Raw genomic sequence first — 24056 nt, forward strand, 5'->3', positions numbered from 1 at the left:
TTCGCTGCCGAACCGGGTCACGGCACCATTGTAACCAGAGTGTCAGCGCCGCCCCGCGTTCCGCTCCCACCTCTGACTTGACTGGGACGCGAATCCGCGCGTGCACAACGCTTCCACTCGGCAGGTAGGTACGTTAACCGCTGTGCCATAAGCTCGAGCCGACGGCACAACCGCCAGCGCACCCACATGAAGGAATCGGCAGGGAGGTTTCCACGCTCCACAACGGACCTGCGTGAACCCGTTACATATGTAGACTAACAACTAGTTGAATCACACCTGTGGAGATGTCAACCGATCACCACGTGGTGGTGAGTTGGCTACAATGGTGGGGGAAGATGCGGCTCCGGCAGACCCAAAAGTTTTATGAGGGTATGCTGGGAACGCCTGGCGGAGTCCCCTGTCCAGAGTAGTTTCAACTCCCATCTCTGGCAGAGCTTCTCATATGTTCAGGGAGAGGAGGGAGTGGACCATGTTTCGCACCTCTATCGTAGAGGCGGCTGACCGAAGCTGCGGCCGCAAGTGTGGCGGCAATCCCAGAACCCGCTGGTGGACACCATCGGTGAGGGATGCCGTCAAGCTGAAGAAGGAGTCTTATCGCACCTTTTTGGCCTGCGGGTCTCCAGAGGCAGCTGATGGGTACCAGCTGGCCAAGCGGTACGCGGGTCGGGCGGTCACAGAGGCAAAAACCCGGGCATGGGAGGAGTTCGGTGAGGTCATGGAGAACGACTTCCAGACGGCCTCAGAGAAATTTTGGTCCACCATCAGGTTTCTCATGAGAAGAAAGCAGTGCACCACCAACACAGTGTATAGTGTGGATGGGGCGCTGCTGACCTTAACCAGGGATGTTGTGAGTTGGTGGACCAATTACTTTGAAGACCTCCTCAATTCAACCGACACGCCTTCCCATGTGGAAGCACAGCCTGGGGACTCCGAGGCGGGTCCTCCTATCTCTGGGGTTGAAGTGAACGAGGTGGTTAAAAAGCTCCTCAGTGGCAGAGCCCCGGGGGTGGATGAGATCTGCCCGGAGTTTCTAAAGGCTCTGGATGTTGTAGGGTTGTCTTGGTTGACACGTCTCTGCAACATTCAATGGACATCGAGGATAGTGCCTCTGGATTGGCAGACGGGTGGTGGTCCATCTTTAGGGAGATCACACTACTCAGCCTCCCTGGGAAGGTCTACTCAGGGGTATTGGAGAGGAGGATCCGTCAGGAGCAGTGTGGTTTTCGTCCGGGCCATGGAACAGCGGATCAGCTCTATTCCCTCAGTAGGGTTGTCGGGGGGTCATGGGAGTTTGCCCAACCAGTCTACATGTGTTTTGTGGACTTGGAGAAAGCGTTCGACCGTGTCCCCCGCGGAGTCCTGTCGTGGGTGCTCCGGGAGTATGGGCTCTCGGAATTCCTGATACGGGGGATGCGGTCCCTGTATGACCGGTGTCAGAGCTTGGTCCGTGTAACCGGTTGTAAGTCTGATCCGTTTCCAGTGAGAGTTGGTCCCCGCCAAGGCTGCCCTATATCACCGGTTCTGCTCATTACCTTTGTGGACAGAATATCCACTGGAGCTGTTCGCAACCGAGTTTGAAGTGATCGGGATGAGAATCAGCACCTCTAAATCCGAGACTATGGTCCTCAATCGGGAAAAGGTGTAATGCCCTCTCTCGGTCAAGGATGAGGTCCTTCCCAAAGTGGAGGAGTTGAAGTATCTCGGGGTGTTGTTCACGAGTGACGGAAAAATTGAACGGGAGATCGACAGCCGGATAGGTGCTGCGCCTGCAGTGTTGCGGACTCTACATCGATCCGCCGTGGTGAAGAGGGAGCTGAACCGAAAGGCAAAACTCTGTATTTACCGTCCGATTTACGTTCCTACCCTCACCTATGGTCACGAGCTGTAGGTCATGACCGAAAGAACAAGATCCCGGATACAAGCAGCCGAAATGAGTTTCGTCTGTAGGATGTCCGGTTTCTCCTTTAGAGATAAGGTGAGAAGCTCGTTCATCCGGGACGTGCTCAGAGTAGAGACGCTGCGCCTCCACATCGAGAGGAGCCAGATGAGGTGGCTTGGACATCTGATTAGGATGCCTCTGGGGCGCCTCCCTGGTGAGGTATTCCGAGCACATCCCACAGGGAGGACACCACGGGGCCGACCCAGGTCATCCTGGGAAAACTATGTCTCCCGGCTGGCCTGGGAACGCCTTGGGATACCCCAAGAAGAGCTGGCTGAAGTGGCTGTGGAGAGGCTTCCCTCCTCCTCCTTTCTGGGCTTCCCTTCTGAAGCTGCTGCGCCCGCGACCCGGCCTGGGATAAGCGGGAGAAAATGGATCGATGGATGGATGACAACAATTTGAATGACACCTGAGGGGGTCTGTATCACTTTCACCAGCACTAATTAACTTTGAGGAGCGAGTGTAAGTCCGTTCATTGATTATTCTTGAGTATCCTGGTAGCTTCCCTTTTTTCCCTTCTCTGGCAAAACTTTTTGTCTCTTTTGTTACTCTGCCATCTTTGCAGAACTCACGCGAAAGGGTTCGCGTCGACTTCCGTCTTTATAATAAATGGGGAAAGGGGGAAGTAACGCATGCCGTAAAGCAGTCAGCACATTTGTAGGTTTTGTTTTTGTGTATGGCTGGGTTTTTGCCACCCTCCTCAAAATTAATTAGTGCCGGTGAAAGCAATACAGACCCCCTCAAGATATTAAAAAAAGTGTCATTCAACTAGTTGTCAGTCGATATATTATCACAAATGTTATGAAAATATTTTATAAAGGTTGAAAAGTTACCTAGTGTTGCTTTAAATAGCAATAAATAAAATGAATTTAAAAAATAAACACAAAAACAGGCATGCGTAGTTTAAATATGTATATGTATTTGTGTATATATAATTCTAAATAATATAATATTAATTAGAAGAAAGAAAAAAAAAGACAAGAAACTACATTCTCTTCAATGTACGGGCGTTGCCTTTGATAGGACCGTTGCCCCCGCCAACATGTCCGCCAGATAGGCGTGTCGCTCTGCCGGGCTGCTCGTGCGCGCGTCTTTCTTTGTATCTACGAGCCGGAGGATTCGCCTTTTGGGGAAGTGAGTGAGTGAGAGTGCGTTTAGTAAACCTTAGTTTACCTTAGTCTCTATGTCTCTATGATGACACAAAGAGCTCTTTAGGAAGGAAAACTCGACGTTGTCGTCACGTATTTTACATTTGCACATGAAAGGTTTGTCTTAACCGATAATGACTCGGCCGGTATTAACACTCAACCCGTGATTCGTTCGAGCCGAGTCTCGTGGGACCATTTGACACCGCAATTGCGGGACGCCCGAACGAGGAAAACGGACGTTGCTTTGAGTGGCCTGACTGAGCAGCACGCCAAACTTGGAACTAGGTGACACGCTGGAAGAGACTCATCCAGTCCGAGGAGGAGGCTGTGGCGATGCCCGAACATGTGAGCTGAACGCCGGGAAAGCCGACATCGACAACGACATCATGCTGGTCCGGAGCCCTGTAAGCCTTTTATCTTGGAAACGTCGGCTAACGTTAGCATCACCGGACGCCTCTAACAATGGCGGCTAATAACGCAGTTAGAAAGCAGAGAAATTGGGAATGACGTTGTCAACGGTTCTAGCAAACGAAGTGATTTGTCACGTAAATTATTCTTCTCACTTCTCGGCCAATGATAAATTTGCACACGCACATAAAAAAAAAGCAACAGAAGCAGGTAGTGGTGTGCGATATGAGAAAAATCCCCATCACGATATGCTATTTTATACCGCGATAGCCATAATCATTTGATGGAGAAAAATAAAACGTACGACATACTATAACAGCTTTTATTTCATTCTTATTTGCCACACAGATAAACAAGTGCATGCATCTCAACAATATTAAAATATTATCTAAAGCTAGTGACTTTCCCTCCAAAAACAAGGGATGTCCCATTGCATATTTTTGCACCAGAGTCACCTCATTTTGAGAATCTGCCGATACTACCGATTTATTTTTATTACTTGAACAAAAGTTCCAAACATGTAACAGTCCTCTTCCGCTGTTTCCAGGGGAGTTGCAGAATTATAAAACGTAAAAAGGGTAGCCCCCGGGTTAAGAACGAATTCCGTTCCTATACTGGCGACATAACCCAAATTTCCGCATTAGTCGGATTAAGTACCCCTACAAAATATCTATCCAAAAAGTCCAAAAGTATTGTATGTTGTTTAACCCTTTAACACCGAACTTGTCTGATGCGACACGTTTACGCATATCATCTTTGAAGCCTCGTAACGCTGTAATTACGTCACCCACGTGCCCCTGGTTGCTCTCGTTTGAAAGTACGGAAGTTGATGTCCACACCAGTTTTTATTTGAAGTCAATCGACGAAGTAAAACGGGAGATAATGTCATTTGAGTTTTATAGTTTTATTGCACTCATAAATATGCATTAAAACGCTGCATGGACCATGTGTCTATCTCCATATTTCCATCATTTCTTGTTCTTTTTTCAAAACCGAAAGCAGCACAAAAGACTACATATCCCAAGAGCCGTTGTGATGTCAAAAAGGACAAACCTAATGTGAACATTTTTTGTAAATTGACGAGCAAGGCGCCAACTAAGTGAAAGGAGACACGCGTAGCAAGCAACGGCCGGTTGGATTGAACGAGCGTCTTTGAAACGTGCAGAATGAATCGAAAACTAAATTTAGCGCAAGCTAATGCATTATTTCATTAACTCAAGGAATAGGATGAGCTGTATTTGTCATTGTTTTCCTCGGATCAGTCGGCGTCTCGGCGAGTAGAAATGACAGCAGCGCGCAAATGGTGGATGAGTAGGCTGTGTGACGTTGTATGTGACGCAGCTTAGTGACATGTTCAAAAACAAACTTTATTGAGTGCGCAAAAAAAAAAAAAAACTTTATTGGGTCGCATGCCTTAAAAAAAATGAATTGGACTGAACTACTTGTCAATATTTTTGAAAATACTTATTTTTCAATGTTTGTTATTTTTTCTTCACGATTAATCTTTTCAATTTTTATATAGATGTGTGTTCGAGAAGCTTGATTGCATGTACATATATACCTTTGATAAGGTGATGGGTACAATACCTAACTTCACAAAGAGATATCCTCCAAACCCTTTTTGTGTTGGATAATATATATATATTTTTTTCTCACTATTTTGCACTGTATATAACCTGTTTTGACCATAGTATGTGTGAAGGCCAAAAACGCCTATGACCATAGCTGCTGTTTGTGTTGAATTGTCAAACATAAAACTATTCAATCTTATTTTTTTCGATTGAATGTTTATCCTAGCAAGTTAAATAAATATTATCAAGCTTCAAAACGGTTGGTCGAGCATGTTTGGTTGTCAGTGGGACTTCAACATTACAAATTTTGAAAAAAGATTTTGGGATTTTTTTTGTCTTTTTGGGTCCAAAATGTGGATTAAAGTTGGTCAGTGAAGAAAACAACAGTTTGGACATGAAGTTCAAGGTATCCTGAAAAAGGGACCCAACTTGGCCATTGTGAACAGTTTTTTCTTTGAAATATAAAGGCAACACCAAAGGCATGCAAATTCGGCCAAAATAGGCGTAGCTGTTAAAGGGTTAATGATGGAGTATTGCGACAATACAATAAGACCCAACGCTGCCTTCTGGTGGCAGCGTTGGGTCTTGCTGGACTGTTGACCTATGACTAAAGAGCAGACTCTCCTCTGACATGGATAAAGGACAACTGCGCTCTGGTTTGGCCCACACAAGGCTGTAAGTTGTTTCAGCTAATAATATGTTTGTTTATGCATTTATAATTAGGTTTACAGTTTGTGGAGTTACGTGTGAGGCACTTTGAAAATATATTTTTTTATAAATTTAAAACCCATTCCTTTTCTCCCGATTTGATCCTCTCAAAAATGGTGCAATCGGCCCGATTTCCGATCACGGGATCGGCTCGGGGACATCCCTACCCAAAACCGTTTAAAGCCAAAAGTATTTTTTTCTAAATCAAAATAGAAAAAAACAAATGATCCTTACTCCAATTTGTTTATATCGTACCATTCATGCCATTCTCAAATTGCTCAACATCGTTGACCTGTTCGTCTTCAAGACCACTTAGTGGTGATATACAGCAAATAAACCTGTATGAGCTTTGATCCAATTGGCTGCAAAGCGAAATATGTAAATGTAACATTCACATGTCATGTTCTGTGATCATTAAAGATGGGCCGGGCAAAAGTATTTGCACCCTCAGTCCAATACTTGGTAGCACAACCTTTAGACAAAATAACTGCGAACAACCATCAATGACTTTCTTACAATGCTCTGCTGGAATTTTAGACCCTTCTTCTTTGGCCAAGTGCTCCAGGTCTCTGAGATTTGAAGGCTGCCATTTTCAGATCTCTCCACAGGTGTTCTATGGGATTCAGGTCTGGACTCATTGCTGGCCCATTTAGCAGTCTCCAGTTTTTTTTTCCCAAACAGTGTTGTAGTGTGTTTTGGGTCTTTGTCCTGCTAGAAGACCCATGACCTCTGAGGGAGACCCAGCTGTCTCGCACCAGGCCCTACATTATGCTGCAAAATTTGTCGGTAGTCTTCAGACTTCATCATGCCATGCACACGGTCAAGAATTTCAGTGCCAGAGGCAGCAAGGAAACCCTAAAACATCAGAGAACATCCGCCATCTTAGACTGTGGGGACTGTGTTCTTTTCTTTGAAGGCCTCGTTTTTTTCCCCTGTAAACTCTCTGTTGATGCCTTTTCCCAAAAAGCTCTACTTTTGTCTCGTCTGACCAGAGAACATTATTCCAAAATGTTTTTGGCTTTCTCAGGTCAGTTTTGGCTAACTCCAGACTGGCTTTTTTATGTCTCTGGGTCAGAAGTGGAGTCTTCCTGAGTATCCTATTATAGAGTCCCTTTTCATTCAGACGCGGACGGATAGTACAGGTTGCAACTGTTGTACCCTCGGACCGAGGGACAGCTTGAACTTGTTTGGACGTTTGCCGAGGTTCTTTATCCACCATCCGCACAATCTTTAGCTGAAATCAATTTTTCTTTTCCGTCTACATCAGACATGTCCAAAGTGCGGCCCGGGGGCCAAATGCGGCCCGTGGTCCAATTTCATCCGGCCCCCAGCCTCTGTCATAAGATCAATAACGTCTGGCCCGCACACAGACTTTTAATAAATTGGTCAGCAGTACTGATACCAGCATATGAGGTAGCTTACACATTAAATGCTGCTCCTCATTTACCCACTAAAAGGCAGCAGCACTCTAAGCAACGTTACCCCGTGTGATGCTTGACTCTAAAATGGCAACAATCAAGAACAAAAAAAAAGTAAACTGCGACGGCCGACGCTTCGAGGATAGGTGGAAATTGGACTATTTCTTCACTGAAATGAACAACAACTGTGTCTGCCTTATTTGCAAAGAGACAGTCGCTGTTTTTAAAGAGTTCAATGTGAGGCGATATTACCAAACAAGACACGCTGACATGTACAACAAGATTACAGGGAAAATACGCAGCGAGAAACTGAAGCAACTTGAAGCTAGTTTAATTTCACAGCAGCAATATCCCGAGAGTCGAAGGCCACAAAAGCTAGTTGCGAGATTCTTGAAATTATTAAATAAAAATAATAATAATAAAGCAAATGTGACACACAGAATGGCTTGCATAAATTTGCTTAAACATATTGTTCTACTTAAAGGACGTCAGCCAAGGTGGGCCCCCCACATTCTTACCACACCAAATCTGGCCCCCTATGCAAAAAGTTTAGACACCCCTGGTCTACATCTAGGGAGGTTAGCCACAGTACTGTGGGCTTTATTTACACTTAGTGAGGACACTGCGCATGGTAGACACAGGAACATTCAGGTCTTTGGAGATGGACTTGTAGCCTTGAGATTGCCCGTGCTTCCTCACAACTTTGCTTGTCAAGTCTTCAGACAGTTCTTTGGTCTTCTTTCTTTTCTCCATGCTCAGTGTGGTACACACAAGGACGCAGGACAGAGGTTGAGTCAACTTGAATCAATTTTAACTGGCTGCAAGTGTGATTTAGTTACTGCCACCCCCTGTTATGTGCCACAGATAAGTAACTGGTACTGTTAATTACACAAAATAGAGAAGCATCACATGATTTTTCAAAGGGTAACAATTAGGGCTGTCAAACGATAAATTTTTTTAATCGAGTTAATTACAGCTTAAAAATTAATTAATCGTAATTAATCGCAATTCAAACCATCTATAAAATATGCCATATTTTTCTGTAAATTATATATATATATATTCTGTAAAATAAATTGTTGGAATGGAAAGATAAGACACAAGATGGATATATATACATTCAACATACGCTACATAAGGACTGTAGTGGGCATTTCACTCTACTGTCATTTAAATCTCTTCTTCCTTTTTCATCTGATTTATTAATAAAATGGCCTCAAACCATTGTCCTCTTTAGACCGTCGTAAAACTACAAAAAAAAGTACACAAGCATTGCATTAGCAACAACGTTAGCTTAGCACGCTATACAGGTTCACTAAACATAAACAAAAAGCGTCTCATACAAAAAATAGAACATTTCGCTTACTAACATAATATGTACATTCTTTACAACAACCATTCTTACGGACAAATCTTGTCCAAGGATCATATAAGCACAACATTATCAGCCCGAGACGTCGTGCAGCCATAATGAACTGGCAAGAAAACTATAAACCATGTTGCAAAGCAACCACAAGAGTTCGCTGTTGGACAGCACAAAAAGCCTTGCTGTAAAACTTACCAAAAGGCAGAATACTTTCTGAGCGGGGACATGTGCGTTAATTGCGTCAAATATTTTAACGTGATTAATTAAAAAAATTAATTACCGCGCGTTAACGCGATAATTTTGACAACCCTAGTAACAATACTTTTGTCCGGCCCATTTTTGGAGTTTTGTGTAAAATAATTATGATTCCCCCCCTCCCCAATTCTCGTTTGTGTTTTTTCATTGGAAGCAAAACAAAGGAAGATATTACTACCAAAGCATTTGTAATTACAATCATTTTCTGGGAGAAATGGAGCATTATCTGACAGAATTGCAGGGCTGCCAATACTTTTAGCCAGCAGTGTAGGTATGAGTGTGTGTGTGTGCAAATGGTTGTTTGTCTCGTTGGGCCACGCGATTGGTTGGCAAGCGATTCAAGGTTGACCCTGCCTACTGCCGATAGTTAGCTGGCATAGGCTCCAGCACCACCGCGACCCTCGTGAGGAAAAGCAGCATGTAAAATGAATGAATGAATTAGTGCCACAACGATTAATCGATTAACTCGAGTATTCGATTAGAAAAAAAGATTCAAAATAAATTTTGCTGCTTTGAGTATTCGTTTAATTAAAGTGTCGTTGTCATGGTTTGTTTTTGAAAGTGTTTGTATTTAGATTTTTTGATTTGGGTGGATACACTGCCCTCTAGTCTTCGTCATTTTGGGTGGCCAAATCCAGCTGCTCCCTGTTCAGACCAACATAAGCTAGGTTTTTGTTCGAGCTAATGTTTTTTAATGCATTCGTAATTTAGTTTAAAGGTATATTTAGCCAATTTTTGTGGGAATATGTGTCATTTGTTGAGAGCATTGTTAAAAAAAAGTATTTTATAGCATTCAAGCTAGTGGACTTTTTCTATGTAAATGAGCCAATTGTTCTTTTGTTGTACATATGTAGATCCTTTATTTATATTTTAATACTGTTTGAGGCCCAGCTAAGGGATTTTAATTTTTTTCATGTTTATCCGATTACTCGATTATTTAAACTAACTAGTTCCTTGATTACTCAACTACTAAAATAATCAATAGCTGCAGCCCTAGTGTGTTATTAGCGTAATGAAATTTTTAGGTCGGAAATAAGATTTTTTTTTTTTTTTCCCTCATAAGATTTAGAAGTTTTTGAGTGAAATTTTTTTTTTTTCTAGTCACTTCTGAGATGCAATTGTTGGCTGTTTTCAACAATGTACATAAAAAATAAAGACATTGATTGACTGAAAATGGTTCAGTATTAGATGAAATATTTATAATTGCTTCATACCTAAAAAAAAATGTTTTATCCGATTACTCGATTAATCGATAGAATTTTCAGTCAAATACTCGACTACTAAAATATTTGATAGCTGCAGCCCTAGAATGAATGTAACATTCACATGTCATGTTCTGTGATCATTATTTCTTCAGTTACTGCTCCAATTGTTTCAGGACTTGCTAGTTATGCTATTTAGTTTGTTATTATGTGATCACTGTAGTTTCGTTTTAAAAGTTTGAATGACATTTCCAGCCACTCTACCCCAGAAAATGAGTAAAAAGATAACTGAGTAGATGTGAATTAATTAGCTTTATTGTTGCACCTTTAGCAATAGATATTTACATTAAAACACATTGTAATAACACAACTTGTAGCGTAAAAAAATGACATTTTGTGGTTTTCTCATACAAATTGAGTTATTTTTGTAATTTCGTGCCCATGTTGCACTCTTATCTCAAATTTTTGCTTCTATGTCAAATCAACAAATCGACGGGGGAAAAACTCCTGCTCGTATCTCAAAGCGTAGCTGTTGAAAATTGTTTTTTAATGGCATAACAAGAAGAGGGTAGACAGTTGTTAAGAGGAAGTGGCAAATGTTCTTTTTTTTTTTTTTTTTTTTTTTTTTTTTTTTTTTTTGTAATGGCAGCATGTGCGCGGAAGGGCCAGGGTGACGCACGCCGTCATCGTCATCTTCCTGGAGTTCTTCGCATGGGGGCTGCTGACCACACCCATGCTGACGGTGAGAGACACACCAACCCAGTGTTGTTATCTTGGCTAAGCTAAGCAAGGACGCTAACGATACGTAATTATACTCTCAGGTACTCCACGAAACCTTCCCGCAGCACACATTCCTCATGAACGGACTCGTGCAAGGCGTCAAGGTCAGTGCTCGGCTTGCGTGCGAACATTGGCGTGTGTGTTTTGTGCGGAAAACTGGGTAAGTATTTCGTCCAAAAGCCTTAGACGAAAATTACAAGGGCTGCCAAAAACAACAGTGGTATGGACGCGTGTGTGTTGTGTGCATGCTCGTGTGTCAGCGGTCTTCCTGTTCACCATTATCTCATATTTTGTCACGAGGTCATTAATTGGCGTCGGTGTGTGCATTTAGGGTTTCCTGTCATTCCTGTCCGCTCCCGTGATCGGCGCCCTGTCTGACATCTGGGGCAGGAAGTCTTTCCTTCTGATGACCGTGTTCTTCACATGCGCCCCCATCCCCTTTATGAGGATCAGCCCCTGGTGAGCACATGACATCACCGGCCCGCCGAGCGCCGCTTGAGCGTCACACAAACGTCATGTGAGCGTCTGAGCCCTGCGCGTGATTCGTAACTGCGCTCAAAAGAACAAATGTTCCAATTATTCCACTACTTTCATCATACACGTGTGTGCCTTCCCGTGATGTTTGTTACGTGACTTGAGTTGAATCTTTGCCTGAGTTGGCATCAAGTCAGGACAAGTCCCAATATAAACTGATAGTTAAAGGAAGTCATTATGACCGGTAAAGTCACTTCAATGTTTTGAAAAGCTTAGTGGTGTATGTAGGCATGTATCCATATGAGATTGACGGTATGATAACCTTTAGCAAAAATACAGCGGTTTCACAGTATCACGGTATTGTAATTAGAGGTCTAAAATGTGTTATTTTTAGATGTATGGATTAAAAAAATTGATTGAACTGGATTTTTTTGTTTTTCACAACATATTTGCAAATTGGAATCTCAACATGAATATAATAAATAACAAAAAGTAACTGAAATATTTTAAATAAAATTGACATAATTAGAACTTATAGACTAAACTCTCAGCTACAGCTCAACACTCCAAAAACCCTTTGGGAAAACTGAGAAACATTAGAACAAGAAAAAAAAGAACTGATGTAAAAGACATACCATTACTGCTTTTAATATTAATTAGTTGAATATTAATGGTGAGCGAGAGACAGCGTGCGTGTGTATGACTCGTATCATTGTTTACACATAAAACACACCCTCTGTCAACACAGAAAGTCACCAGATAGAAAAAAACCGGCTGTATTATTAAAGGAATCTGACCTTTTAGCCAGATTGCTGGAATCACACCAGCCGAACCGCCGGACCCGCGCTGGTGCAGCTCCAAAGACCCGGGCCAGCGAGATCCGGCCAAAAGGCCAAACACCGCGCGTTCACCTTTGTCTTAACCCAGCGGTCTCCAAACTATTCCACAAAGGGCCGCAGTGGGCGCAGGATTTCATTGCAACAAAACAACACCTTTGCACCAATCTGGTGTCTTACAAGTGTAACCAGTTGATTGCAGTCAGGTGCGGCTTGTTTTAGCAGAAACTTCATTGGGTAAACTGTCGGTGCTCGATCGGTTGGAACAAAAACCAGGACACACAGCGGCCCTTGAGGACTGGTTTGAAGATCCCCGTCTTAACCCTTTGTACTGTCTCCATTTTGAAAGCTGGAAAAAGGCTTCGAAACACAAGTTGACAATTAAGTCGACAGCAATCATACAGCACAGGGGGACCCAGGCGAGGATCCAAGGTCACCAACTCACAAGTCAGCAAAAGGTTCCCGAGAAAAAAAAAATGACAACGATAAGTTAAACATTCATTCTTTTTTTAAAGGCTCTTGCGGGGCGGGCCACAGGCAGGAAGAATGGTGTGTTTGGGCGTTGTTTAGGATTATTGTCTGTTTGTGGATTGGACAGGAGGATTCGGGAGTTACTGTTATCAGGGCAACGAGGGTTGTGGAGTTTGCCACCTCAGTGTCAAAAGGGCTCTTGTAGTCTTATCAGTCGTGTTATCAGTTGGATGTTGGGCGTTCTCTGATGTTCCTTGTGTTGGGACAGGGTGTCCCGCCATTTGTTCTGGACTGTCCAGGAGAACTGATTGCGAGAGTTGGTGGTGCAGATGTGGGCTTGTCAGCGTCAACCTTACTCAGTCAGTTGCATGACGCACATGTTGGGCTTCAGTGATAAGAAGGTGTCATGTATCTCTTATTCCCTATATTTTGCTTGTTTTCCTTAAACTATGGTATAAGTGCTGTTTATTTTATATTGGATGTGTTAGAGTAATACAAAGTCAAACAGTAAATACGGGAAACAATACTATTCCCTGATTGATTATATTAAGTTTGTTAGAATAATGCAAACAGTTAGATAGTGCCTAAGAGAAAAGGTATTCCTTTAAGCCTCATGTCAAACATTCTGAACTTCCACTTTAAGTACCAAATGCAAGCCGGACAGTTTGGCTTACTGTACGAGCATGAAGCAAAAATAAAAATATTTCCCCCCCTGTTTTTTAATTAAAAACCTGATCCTTTTTACCTGATTCCAATCCTCTGAAAAATGGCGTAGTCGGAACAATTTCCGATCACGGATCAGGACAACCCTACCTTTTTTAGTATGATGAATTTTTCGCAATATGAAGCGAAAAAAGCTTCAAAAAAACTTTCGCTAAATAATTTTTTTTGTGTACTGAAGTGTTCGCATCTCAAAGTACCACTGTTCATACAACGTGCAGGTTAGGAGAGTATGTCCTCTTCTAAAATATATTTTTTGTGCAGAACAAAAATTGAAACATTTTTGACACACTCATGTGATGTGTTTTTCTGGGCTGTCCCTAGGTGGTACTTTGCACTGATCTCTGTGTCAGGAATCTTCTCCGTGACATTCTCCGTGATCTTCGCCTACGTCGCCGACATCACGGATGAGCAGCAGAGGAGCACGGCGTACGGCCTGGTAATAATACTCTGCCTTGTCGCCGCACCCTTGCACGCTCGCTTACACGCTTGTGCATACTGGTGCACGATAATTATTGGTCCGATAATAGGAATTATGACGTCATCCCGGAAAATCCAATAACATTTATAATAGGACCGATAATATGTACTGTTCTGGCTTTGCAGTTTACACAATAGTATCGGAAATCAGTTGACCATTGGCGGGGCATTGCTCCCACCTGCTGGTCAGAATAATTCAGTGCACCTATTTTTTGTTACAGTAGTTTGGTTCAATCACTTACACATTGCGATGTCTAGCGGTAGCATTGACAGTCGTGAATGCTTTCTGTTACGTTTCCGCCTCGGAAATATATGTAAGTATTTTATGTTTACTATTACATATGGATGTGCAAAATATGTTTACTTCTGTGGTGAAGGGTCATATGTACAGAACTTCAGAAGTTGTGTTCTAGAAGCCAGCCAATGCTTTAGTAGCTCAAGCTAGTGTGCTATGCTATACATATAATAGTTGTGTATATAAGTGTATTGTGCAGTTTGTTGTATATTGAGTATTGAATATGTGTATTTTTCTGTTGTACTTTCACAATATTAAGACGAGTGTCTTCCCATAAAAGCAAGAAAAGTCGGGCTGTGCAGAAGTGAAACGTACGTTTTGTTCATGTCATTACGAAAAGTCTGATGAGATCAAAGGCAAATCTATGTTGAATGAATCCACCATTTTTTTTTTTTAAACCTCCAGGTGTTAAAAAACTCAGGTTATACATTTAAAAAAACTATATATTTATTAGAGCTGGGAATCTTTGGGCACTTAACGATTCGATTACGGTTACGATTCAGAGGCTCCGATTCGATTATAAAACGATTATTGATGCACCCCACTCCTTTTTTTTTTTTTTTTTTAATTTGTTTTGTACATTAGTTCCAAAATTGTTCAAAAATCCTCTCAGGCTAAACCAAACTACTATTTCAGTATCAAGTTAACATATAGCAGTAAACAAATATACAAAAATAACAGTAAATAAAAAAACTCCAGTCCCCATTCTATATCAGCAGCTTTAAACTACTTTCAATTAATTTAATGTTGTGAATCAACCGTTAAAGTTGTTAAAATTGCTCCTGTTATTCCATAATTTCTCTTTTGTCTACTTTCAACATGTAAAAGTTTTAAAACTATTTTAAAGATAGATTCAAGTCAATATTTTACCGATTTAGGAGTATTTTAGATAAAAAGTTAATTAGGTTCGCTTGGAAGGTTTGCAACAACAGCCTTGCAGGGAAGTGTTCTGCTTTAAGATGGCGGCTGTTACTAGTGTCCGCATCTAGTTTTTTGTAGATGTGCTGGTAACGATACCGAAGCTATAATGCATCTAGTCCTATATAAATGATATCTACCGTAACATAATGTGGCTTGTAGCAGCTTTTCGGCAGCAGTCAGGTATGTTGTTGTTGTTGTTTTTTTTTTTATCTCGTGGCATGAGTTGAGCTAGAGCCGTGAGTTGAGCATTGGCGTTACCCGAGGGGCCGGGTAACGAGAAGCATGATGTTTAGCTACTCTCGCTCCGTCCCTAATTGCGTACCGAAGACCGCGCGGCGCGCTGAGTGTGTCGTACTTCTGCTTTACTTGGCATATTTCAATAATCGGAATTTGGATGTTTGTGAATCGTTCTCGAATCTTCCACGGCCGAATCGCGAATAATCTAAGAATCGGAAATTTTGCACACCTCTAATATTTATTATTGGATATGGGTATCGGCTTTGAGGAGCAGGAAGTTATCGATATCGGTTTCAAAAAATAGATATCATGCACCCCTAACTGTGCAACTTCTCAGGTGTCTGCGACATTTGCGGCCAGCCTGGTGACGAGCCCCGCCATCGGCGCGTACCTGTCGTCGCAGTACGGAGACAGCCTGGTGGTCCTGGTCGCCACGGTGATCTCGGTGGCCGACATCGCCTTTGTCTTCTTCGTGGTGCCCGAGTCGCTGCCCGACAAGATGCGACTGACCACGTGGGGTTTCCCGCTCTCGTGGGAGCAGGCGGACCCCTTTGCCGTGAGTCCGGGTTTGGCACGTGAGGAGGTTGCCTTGTTTGACGGCTTGTGTCATTGTGTTTGGTCCAGTCGCTGCGTCGTGTGGGCAAAGACTCGACAGTTATGCTCATCTGCGTCACGGTCTTCCTGTCGTACCTGCCGGAAGCCGGGCAGTACTCCAGCTTCTTCCTCTACCTCAAACAGGTATGTGCAAATGCTACAGGCACACATGCACACACTTAACTCATTCCCAGGCACTACTGGGAGCATTGTAGTATCGGTCAACGATAGCAAAAGTATTTCGTCGAAGAACTTTTTTTGCATGACGATGACGAGCTTAAAACATGTCTCGGGAGACTAAAACTTTTCTTATCTTGGCAAGAGAGAATATGCAATGTTGCTTTAACTTCTAAAAGTGTTTGCCGAGTAGGGGGGCAACGGTTCAGTTAGCCCACGGTTCGGTTTGAACCTCGGTTTTGGAATCACGATTTTGGTTTGCGTTTTGCTTTTTTTTTTTTTTTTTTTTTAACTGCCTTTATTTTACTTTTAAGAAAATGAAATAAACACTTAAAATGTTAACATTTTCAACTGTTAAAATGCCTCTTAGCTCTTTGGCTAGTGTATTGACTGACTACTGAAATACACACACAGTAGTAAAAAAGGTTACTTGGCACAGTAACTAGTGTTACCTTTCATGTTTTTTTTTCACCATTTTTTCAAAAAAAAAAACAAAAACAAAAACATAGTAAACCTTGCTATGTTTGGAGGTCATTTAATGTTGTGAATCAACCGTTAAAGTTGATAAAATTGCTCCCGTTTTTGCATTAGTCTACTTTCGACAAATTTTAAAACTGATTCATCCTTTAAAGATAGACTCAAGTCAAGATTTTGCCGATTTTGCGAGTATTTTAGATAAAAAGTTACTTAGGTTCGCTAGGAGTAGTTTACTGCTCTAAAATGGCGGCTGTTTACTAACGCTACGGAGTCTGTTATTTCGCATGTAGTTCTATATGCATGAGATATCTAGGCGTAGATTGTAGGCTGTCGGCTACAGTCTGGAAATATTGCAGCCACCAAGCCTAGCATCGCGTTTGCTACAGCGTCACAACAAACTCTTCCCTCTCCGTGTCTCTGACTTTTCTGGCGTCATTCAACCAACGTATTAACGCACATCGTCTCGTTGCCGAAAAGGGTGACAAAATCTGAACGGAGGAAAAAAAGACTTAATGCACGAAAACCGTACACATTGAAAAATCAGTGCTCACTTGTACAAATTACGCCAAGACCGTACAACTTGACAGGTAGGAATTATAGTGGACAGTCACAGTTAGGTGGTAACACTCTGTAGCATGAGACGTCCAACTATCAGTGCTCAGGGCGAAGCTATGTGCTTTAGCGAAATCAACTTCGATGGCTTTGCCTGCCATTTCTTAAATGTGGGGGATTACGTTGGTGGAGAAATGTGTCCGCGAGGGAACAATGTAATGCGGGTCAAGCGTTGCAAATAAATTAACGAAGCCCGCCGTGTGTTTTCACTGGTGTCATCTTTGGGGTTGTCCTGCTCTGAGAAAGTGATATCTGTGAGTGATGCCGGCTGAGGTGCCGAAGTCATGTTATACCTGTTGCCATTAGCATAGGGACCAAGCGCTGAACAATGCTTGCAAATTGTTTTAATTATTTTTTTCAATATTTTCTCTCCCTCCGCATTGTAGTCCACGGGGAAACCGAAATGTTGCACACCGTAGATTTTGAAAGAAGCCGGTGGTTCCTCAAAATTTGGTCTCCCCACTACTCCGCTCGCCATAGCTTTTTTTTTTCTTTCTTGTTTCACTTTCACTTCGCTCGTAAGTAGAGCTGAAACGAATACTCGAGTAACTCGAGTTTGAAAACTGATCGGAGTAATTTTATTCACCTCGAGTAATCGTTTATTTTGACAGCTCTAAGCATCACGTTTTGCTCGGACTACTTTTAATGCGGGGCAACGTGCTGATGTCACGTGCGTAGAGGAAGAAGCAAAAAAAAAAACTTACTGCAGCCGACAGCCGGTACAAACGACGCCGACGTTGCTAAATACTAGCCCGCACGATGCTACGTTGGTAGCAGGTAGCGTCTTCTGAGTCTCATAGAGATCACATGTATGTTGAACTAGATGCGAAATGACAGACTCAGCTGCGTCTGGGCAGCGTTAGTAAACAGCCGCCATCTTAAAGCAGTAGAGCGCTAAGCACTAATAAATAGGATTAACGTTACTGTCACTAGCTCACGTAACGTTAGCCCTGCGGAGGGCTAGCTTCAGTGTTTCCCCTAGGATTTTTTGAAGCTGTGGTGGTGGGCTGCATCGGAGTCGGACAGCCTCACCATGTCGTGCCACAGCGAATTTTTTTTTCTTCATTTTTTCCCCCAAGAAGAACCATAACAAAGATATATTTGAAATATTTCATTAGCCAGGCTAATGTTGTACCTCTCAGCTACAGTACATGTATGTAAAATGCGTAGCTGATTACCCGATGTACTAATGCGACTTTTTTTCTCGTGGCAATAGTACGACTTACATCTCGTAGTGACTCAGGGTTGGCAACCCAAACTGTTGAAAGAGCCATATTTGACCCCCCAAAAAACACACAAAAAACTGATACAGTATGTCTGGAGCCACAAAAAATTAAAAGCCTTTTACAAGCCTTATAATTATCGATACTAGCTATATTAGCCTACTATAGAAATATGTAATTAGCCTTCATGATTAAATGTTTGTTTTCCCTGCAGTGGATCCTATAGAGAATGACGCACCACGTGACTACTCTGTTGTACTATGCCACCACAAGTTTAACTTCATTACTATATTAATGAATTGAAAGAATGTTTGTGTCATGTTTGTCCTCCTAGAAATCCTATTAAAACAAAAAAATATATTTCCCTCCCCCATCTTTTTCCATTTAAAAAAAAAAAAAAAAAGCTCCGAAGCATCGCTAAAGAGCTGCATGCGGCCCGAGAGCCGCGGGTTGCAGACCACCGTCGTAGTCCTCCTTTTTCCTTTTATTTGACCCTCATAAGTACTACATTACCACAACAATAACAGTCCTTCTGTCAACTGACCCATTTAGAGCACTGGGGGAATTCTAATAGCCGTGTAAAGAGTTTTACTTGATTCGGTGAGAAGGTGAATAGTTTTTTCCCCGTTGTTCGTAAACTAAATTTCCACACAAAGGCACGTCGAGGTACCATTAACTTAGCAAGGAGAGGTATGAGAGTCATTTTTCGAGTGTCCCAGAGCTCGCGAAATTTGGGTGGGGGGGCGCATTTATCAAAGTTTCGTCAGCCGTAATTGTCTGAAGTTGGCGCGCCGGTGTTGTGCCGAAAAATAGCCACTCCACGTGAAATGTCCCCCCTGACGGGAGCGCCCACACGTCACTGTACAAACAGCCTTTTCTTACCAATCGATGGACACAGAAACGACGTTCTTGTACCGTGAATATGTATCATTTTACTCTGCTTGAACTGATAAATCGTTTACTGTGACCAACGCTCTGAAAATAGAGCAAGGCTTTATTTTGGGCCCCGCCTCTCCGCAGTCTCTCAGCGCAAGTTAGTCAAAGTTTGCTTTCTGTCCAAGACGGCCGTCCACCGCTCACTTTCGCCGAAAAGTCCGATCCAAATTATTGTAATGCCCCGGATATGGGCAAGAAGGAGAGAAGTCTGTATTTGCTTACCCACTTTATTGTGGTAACAATAATAAAGAAAAACAATAACAAAATAACAGCGGGCTGCTACAACATGCGACCGCTATCTTTCGCTATCTCGCTCGTTCTCCCATTCTTCCTACTCGTTCCCCTTGCGTCTCTTAAGGGGGGGCCTGCATAGTTACGAACATTAGGCTACAATACACAATGAATAGGTGTCCGCTGAACTCCTCCCACTCGGCTGCCGCTTGTTTGAAGCGGCCTTAAAAAAATTTTTTTAATTTAAATAAATAAATAAAATACATCTCATTTGCCAGGCGTGGCGGCTTTCATTTTAGTGTGGCGGTGCGCCACAATCTGTTGAATATAGGGGAATCCCTGAGCTTTCTATTAATTATGACCACTGTCGATGCGTGGCTAACGTGTCTTACATACAGGCTTTAACATAGCGTTGTGGAGTCATGAGGGTGTGAAATAAAAACTCAGTAATGCTAACTATCAATTTTAGCTCAGTAGTCATTGCTGGATAAAATGCCAAGTAGCACTGGTCCCTAATGTGCTCCAATACAGCCTGTATCATACATTTATTTTGAACACTGCAAAAACTCAAAATCCTATCAGGACTTACAGTTTAGACTAACTTAAAACTTAACTAGAACTTAAAAATGGCTTGACACAAATAGAAATTGAATCGAAACACATGGGAAAAACACGTAGCTTTTAAGTGATGTGTGTTATCAAGCGTAACGGCATTTTTAGGTATATATATATATACATATATATATATTAATAAGATCTAAAGGTTTTTTTGAGTGAAAGCAGTGAATGTCTTTTTTTTTTTTTTTTTTTATTCTAGTTACATCTGAGATGCAATTGTTGGCTGTTTTCAACAATATACATCGAAAATAAAGACATTGATTGACTGAAAATGGTTCAAGATTAGATGAAATTTCGATTAATTGATAGAATTTTTAGTCGATTACTCGATTACTAAAATATTCGATAGCTGCAGCCCTACTCGTAAGCGAGAGAGGGCGTTACACGGCTTCTATGACACAGGTGCTTGACAGCGATCGGACATTTACTTGCGAGGCAGGAATTTCTCCACAGCTGTGCTTCACGTCCAGTGTTGTTAATAACGGCGTTACAATATAACGGCGTTACTAACGGTGTTATTTTTTTCGGTAGTGGGTAATCTAATTAATTACTTTTCTCATCTTGGCAACGCCGTTACCGTTACTGAGGACGGAAAGGCATGCATTACTATGCGTTACTATATTGGTCGAAAAGTCTGAGGGAGACGGACTCACCGAGACGACAGAGCAGAGCAGGAGTGGGGGGGAGGCAAGAAAGTTATGACGCCGAGCAAACGCGATGCTAGGTAGCTCCAATAATACATGTTGTAGCCGATAGCCTACAAACTACGCCCGCATGTTATGGTAGATATGGTAGACATGGTAGATATCACATGTACTCTATATAGATATAACTAGATGCGACATGGCACTAAATGAGTTAGTAGACAGCCGCCATCTTAAAGCAGTAGACTTTTTAGGACGGCTCTGTTGTAGAGAACCTTCCTAGCGAACCTAAGTAACTTATCTAAAATACTCCTAAATCGGCAAAATCTTGACTTGAATCTATCTTTAAATGATGAAACAGTTTTAAAACTTTCATATGTCGAAAGTAGAGAGAAGGGAACTAATGCAATAATGGGAGCAATTTTAACAACTTTTAACAGTTGATTCAGGGTAAAGGGTAAATTAGGGTAAAGAATTGGGCTCGGGCCAGTTATACCAAAAACCTTTTCAAACTTCACATAGTGTGGCCAATGTTTTTTTCTTTTTTTTTTTTTTTTTTTTTGTTTTTTGAGGGGAAAAAAAAGTAATTATCACCAATTACTTTGCCAAGTAACTAATTACTCTTACATTTAGGTAATTGAGTTACTAACGCAATTACTTTTTGGGGGAAGTAGTTTGTAACTATAATTAATTACTTTTTTTCAGTAAGATTAACAACACTGTTCACGTCACACACAGTCACACAGAGCTCGACCAATTCATTCCACAAGTGTTCGGAATAAATTAATTGCAAAACCGAAAAGGTGCGGTTCATAAAGGCGCATTGAACCGTACAGGGCGAACCGTACGGTTCGGCTTTGAACCGCAAACCGTTGCACTGCTAGCACTCACACACATCACAGCTAACACACCTTGTTATCTTCCAGGTCATTGACTTTTCTCCCGCTGCCATTGCCGCCTTCATCGCCATGGTTGGCATACTGTCCATCATTGCACAGGTGTGTGCCTTTTTGTGACATGTTTGTGGTTTGTAACAATGCATAGATGGTTATGTGTGCCATTGTAACCATTTTTAAGTGTGCGTTTTTGTAACTGTGCTCGTTTCAGACTAGGGCTGGGCGATATGGCCTTAAACATGTATCACGATAAATTGAGCAGATTTATCTCGATAACGATAAATGACGATAAATTCGCCCAAGCGGACTGTTATATAATTTGAAAATCTGAATCAATGCATGAAATACGGATGAACTATTTCTTGTTGATTTATTTACCAGCATTCAATTTGATATACTGTATTTAACAATTGTACATGCAGTCTAAACATTAAGTTTATAAAAATGTATTGTAAGCAATAAGAATTCAAGTATGAACATTTATAACAGCGTGTATGACTTGAACAATGTACATTGTCAAAATCAATATGCCTGTGCAAACATGTAATTGTAACACAAATGACTTGCAGCTTGAACAGTACACTTCAAAAAGACAACTTATTGTTAATGGCTACTGTGACATAATTATTAAATACAAGTGTTTACTTTATGGTTTAAGGGTTTTTTTCCCCCCAGTGCATTTTTTAATAAATGCACGCACAATAAAAATAGCTGGGGCCATTTCTCGGTCATTGTGAGTTTTGCCGTTGGATTGTACTTTATGCTGAATGCTTTACCATCACAAAAGCTATCAGAGGAATCACACACAGACAGATACAAAATAACGCCACATAGTAATTGCTAGATGCAGTCCGTGCCCAATCCACTCATTAAGTTCAGCCGTTTCGACAAGGTTAGAGCCGCTATCCGACTCCATAACGTTCATTTGTAGCGTTAGCCGCTAGCTAGCGTTAGCCTGGCTACCAGTAGAAAGCACTGAAAGCACCATCTCCGGAAATCGTGAGAATAAAGGAGGGCAGCGGGTGAAAGCCCGTCTGGATGCCACCAAGAGTCTACTAAATGTCGGTTGAAAGTTTGGTGAACCTCCCTTAAGCCACACTCCATCACGTTTTGCTTGTAGCGTTAGCTGCTAGCGTTAGCTTACCGGGCTTTTGTTTGATTGGCTTCCTGATGATCACGTGACTCCCTACGTAAGCACATTCACTGCTTTCTTAAAGGGGAATGAACATAGACGAACAACACAGAATCAAAGCGGGATGAAAAGACTATATTTTCTTGTTTTATTAATTTACCGAATTTACCGACATGGTCAAAATTACGTCGGTCATCGTTAAGAATTTCGGTGACGGTAAATTTTCGGTTTACCGCCCTGCTCTATTTCAGACGCTGCTCCTCAGTGTACTGATGCGCACCTTGGGCAATAAGAAAACGGTCCTGTTGGGTCTGAGTTTCCAGCTGCTGCAGCTGACCTGGTACGCCTTCGGTTCTGAGCCCTGGTGAGTTATCGGGGAAGGGTTGAAAGCAGGAAGTAGATTGCACAGCTACAGGGGAGTGAAAGTGTGGGCACCCATGGTGCAGCTCTGTTTAAACTACTTCTATTATTAAAAATGGGATTGCAAACCACCGAACACAGCACTTCTTCCTATGATGATACACACTCAGGAGGAAAACGGTACATCATTTTCAATTAATTACACCGACCTCGACGCCACAAACTGTAAACATAAAGAGGACGCTCACCAATCAAAAGGTAATGCTATTGCTAACGCTACGAGTTACATTTCATGTGTGATGATTAGAGGTCGACTGATAGGGGATTGTGGAATGACGATACCAATATCTAAAACAATTTTCATCCGATTGCTGATATCCAAAGCCGGTTTTGTGAGCCGATATTTGAGGCCACAATATATATATATATATATATATTTTTGTTGTTGTTGTTGTTTTTTTTAATGACGTAGATTATAATGGCAATTTATTTAAAAGTTGCTTCCAATTTACAATGATGACCTGACACCTAAAGGATTAATTCGGTCCAGTGCTACCAAACCAACAAATGCAGCGGTTCTTTTTATGAGAACAGTTCATTAATTTCAAATAAATACACCCACCGGGATGTCAAGACAACATGTAAACATGTGAGTTTGAGACGGCTAATGTGAATGCTACGCTAATGCTACAAGTTACTTTTAGAGTGAAAGGATCACTCTGTAAATACCTTAAAAGGCTAAAGCAACATTGCATATTCTCTCATGCAAGATAAAGAAATATTACAATATATTAGAGCTGAAACTAATTCTCGAGTAACTCGAGTTTAAAAACTGATCCGAGTAATTTTATTCACCTCGAGGAATCGTTTAATTTTGCCAGCTACGCATCACGTTTTGCCCGGACTACTTTTAACACGGGACAACGC

At 41.9% G+C, this 24056-nt stretch overlaps 1 protein-coding gene across 1 annotated transcript in view; it reads left to right on the top strand.

Moving 5' to 3' along the window:
* The first annotated feature begins 3039 nt into the window (after window positions 1-3039).
* Window positions 3040-24056, top strand: part of mfsd14bb (major facilitator superfamily domain containing 14Bb) — a 28089-nt gene continuing 7072 nt past the window's right edge. Inside the window, exons 1-9 of the mRNA XM_057831717.1 lie at window positions 3040-3491; window positions 10665-10757; window positions 10837-10899; window positions 11127-11254; window positions 13621-13735; window positions 15567-15785; window positions 15854-15967; window positions 21668-21739; window positions 23021-23133. Coding sequence (XP_057687700.1) covers window positions 3474-3491; window positions 10665-10757; window positions 10837-10899; window positions 11127-11254; window positions 13621-13735; window positions 15567-15785; window positions 15854-15967; window positions 21668-21739; window positions 23021-23133 — 935 coding nt within the window. The 5' untranslated portion in view covers window positions 3040-3473. The remainder of the gene's footprint in view (window positions 3492-10664; window positions 10758-10836; window positions 10900-11126; window positions 11255-13620; window positions 13736-15566; window positions 15786-15853; window positions 15968-21667; window positions 21740-23020; window positions 23134-24056) is intronic.

The sequence above is a fragment of the Corythoichthys intestinalis genome, chromosome 3 (assembly GCF_030265065.1).
Source record: "Corythoichthys intestinalis isolate RoL2023-P3 chromosome 3, ASM3026506v1, whole genome shotgun sequence".
In the NCBI taxonomy this organism is placed as follows: Eukaryota; Metazoa; Chordata; class Actinopteri; order Syngnathiformes; family Syngnathidae; genus Corythoichthys; species Corythoichthys intestinalis.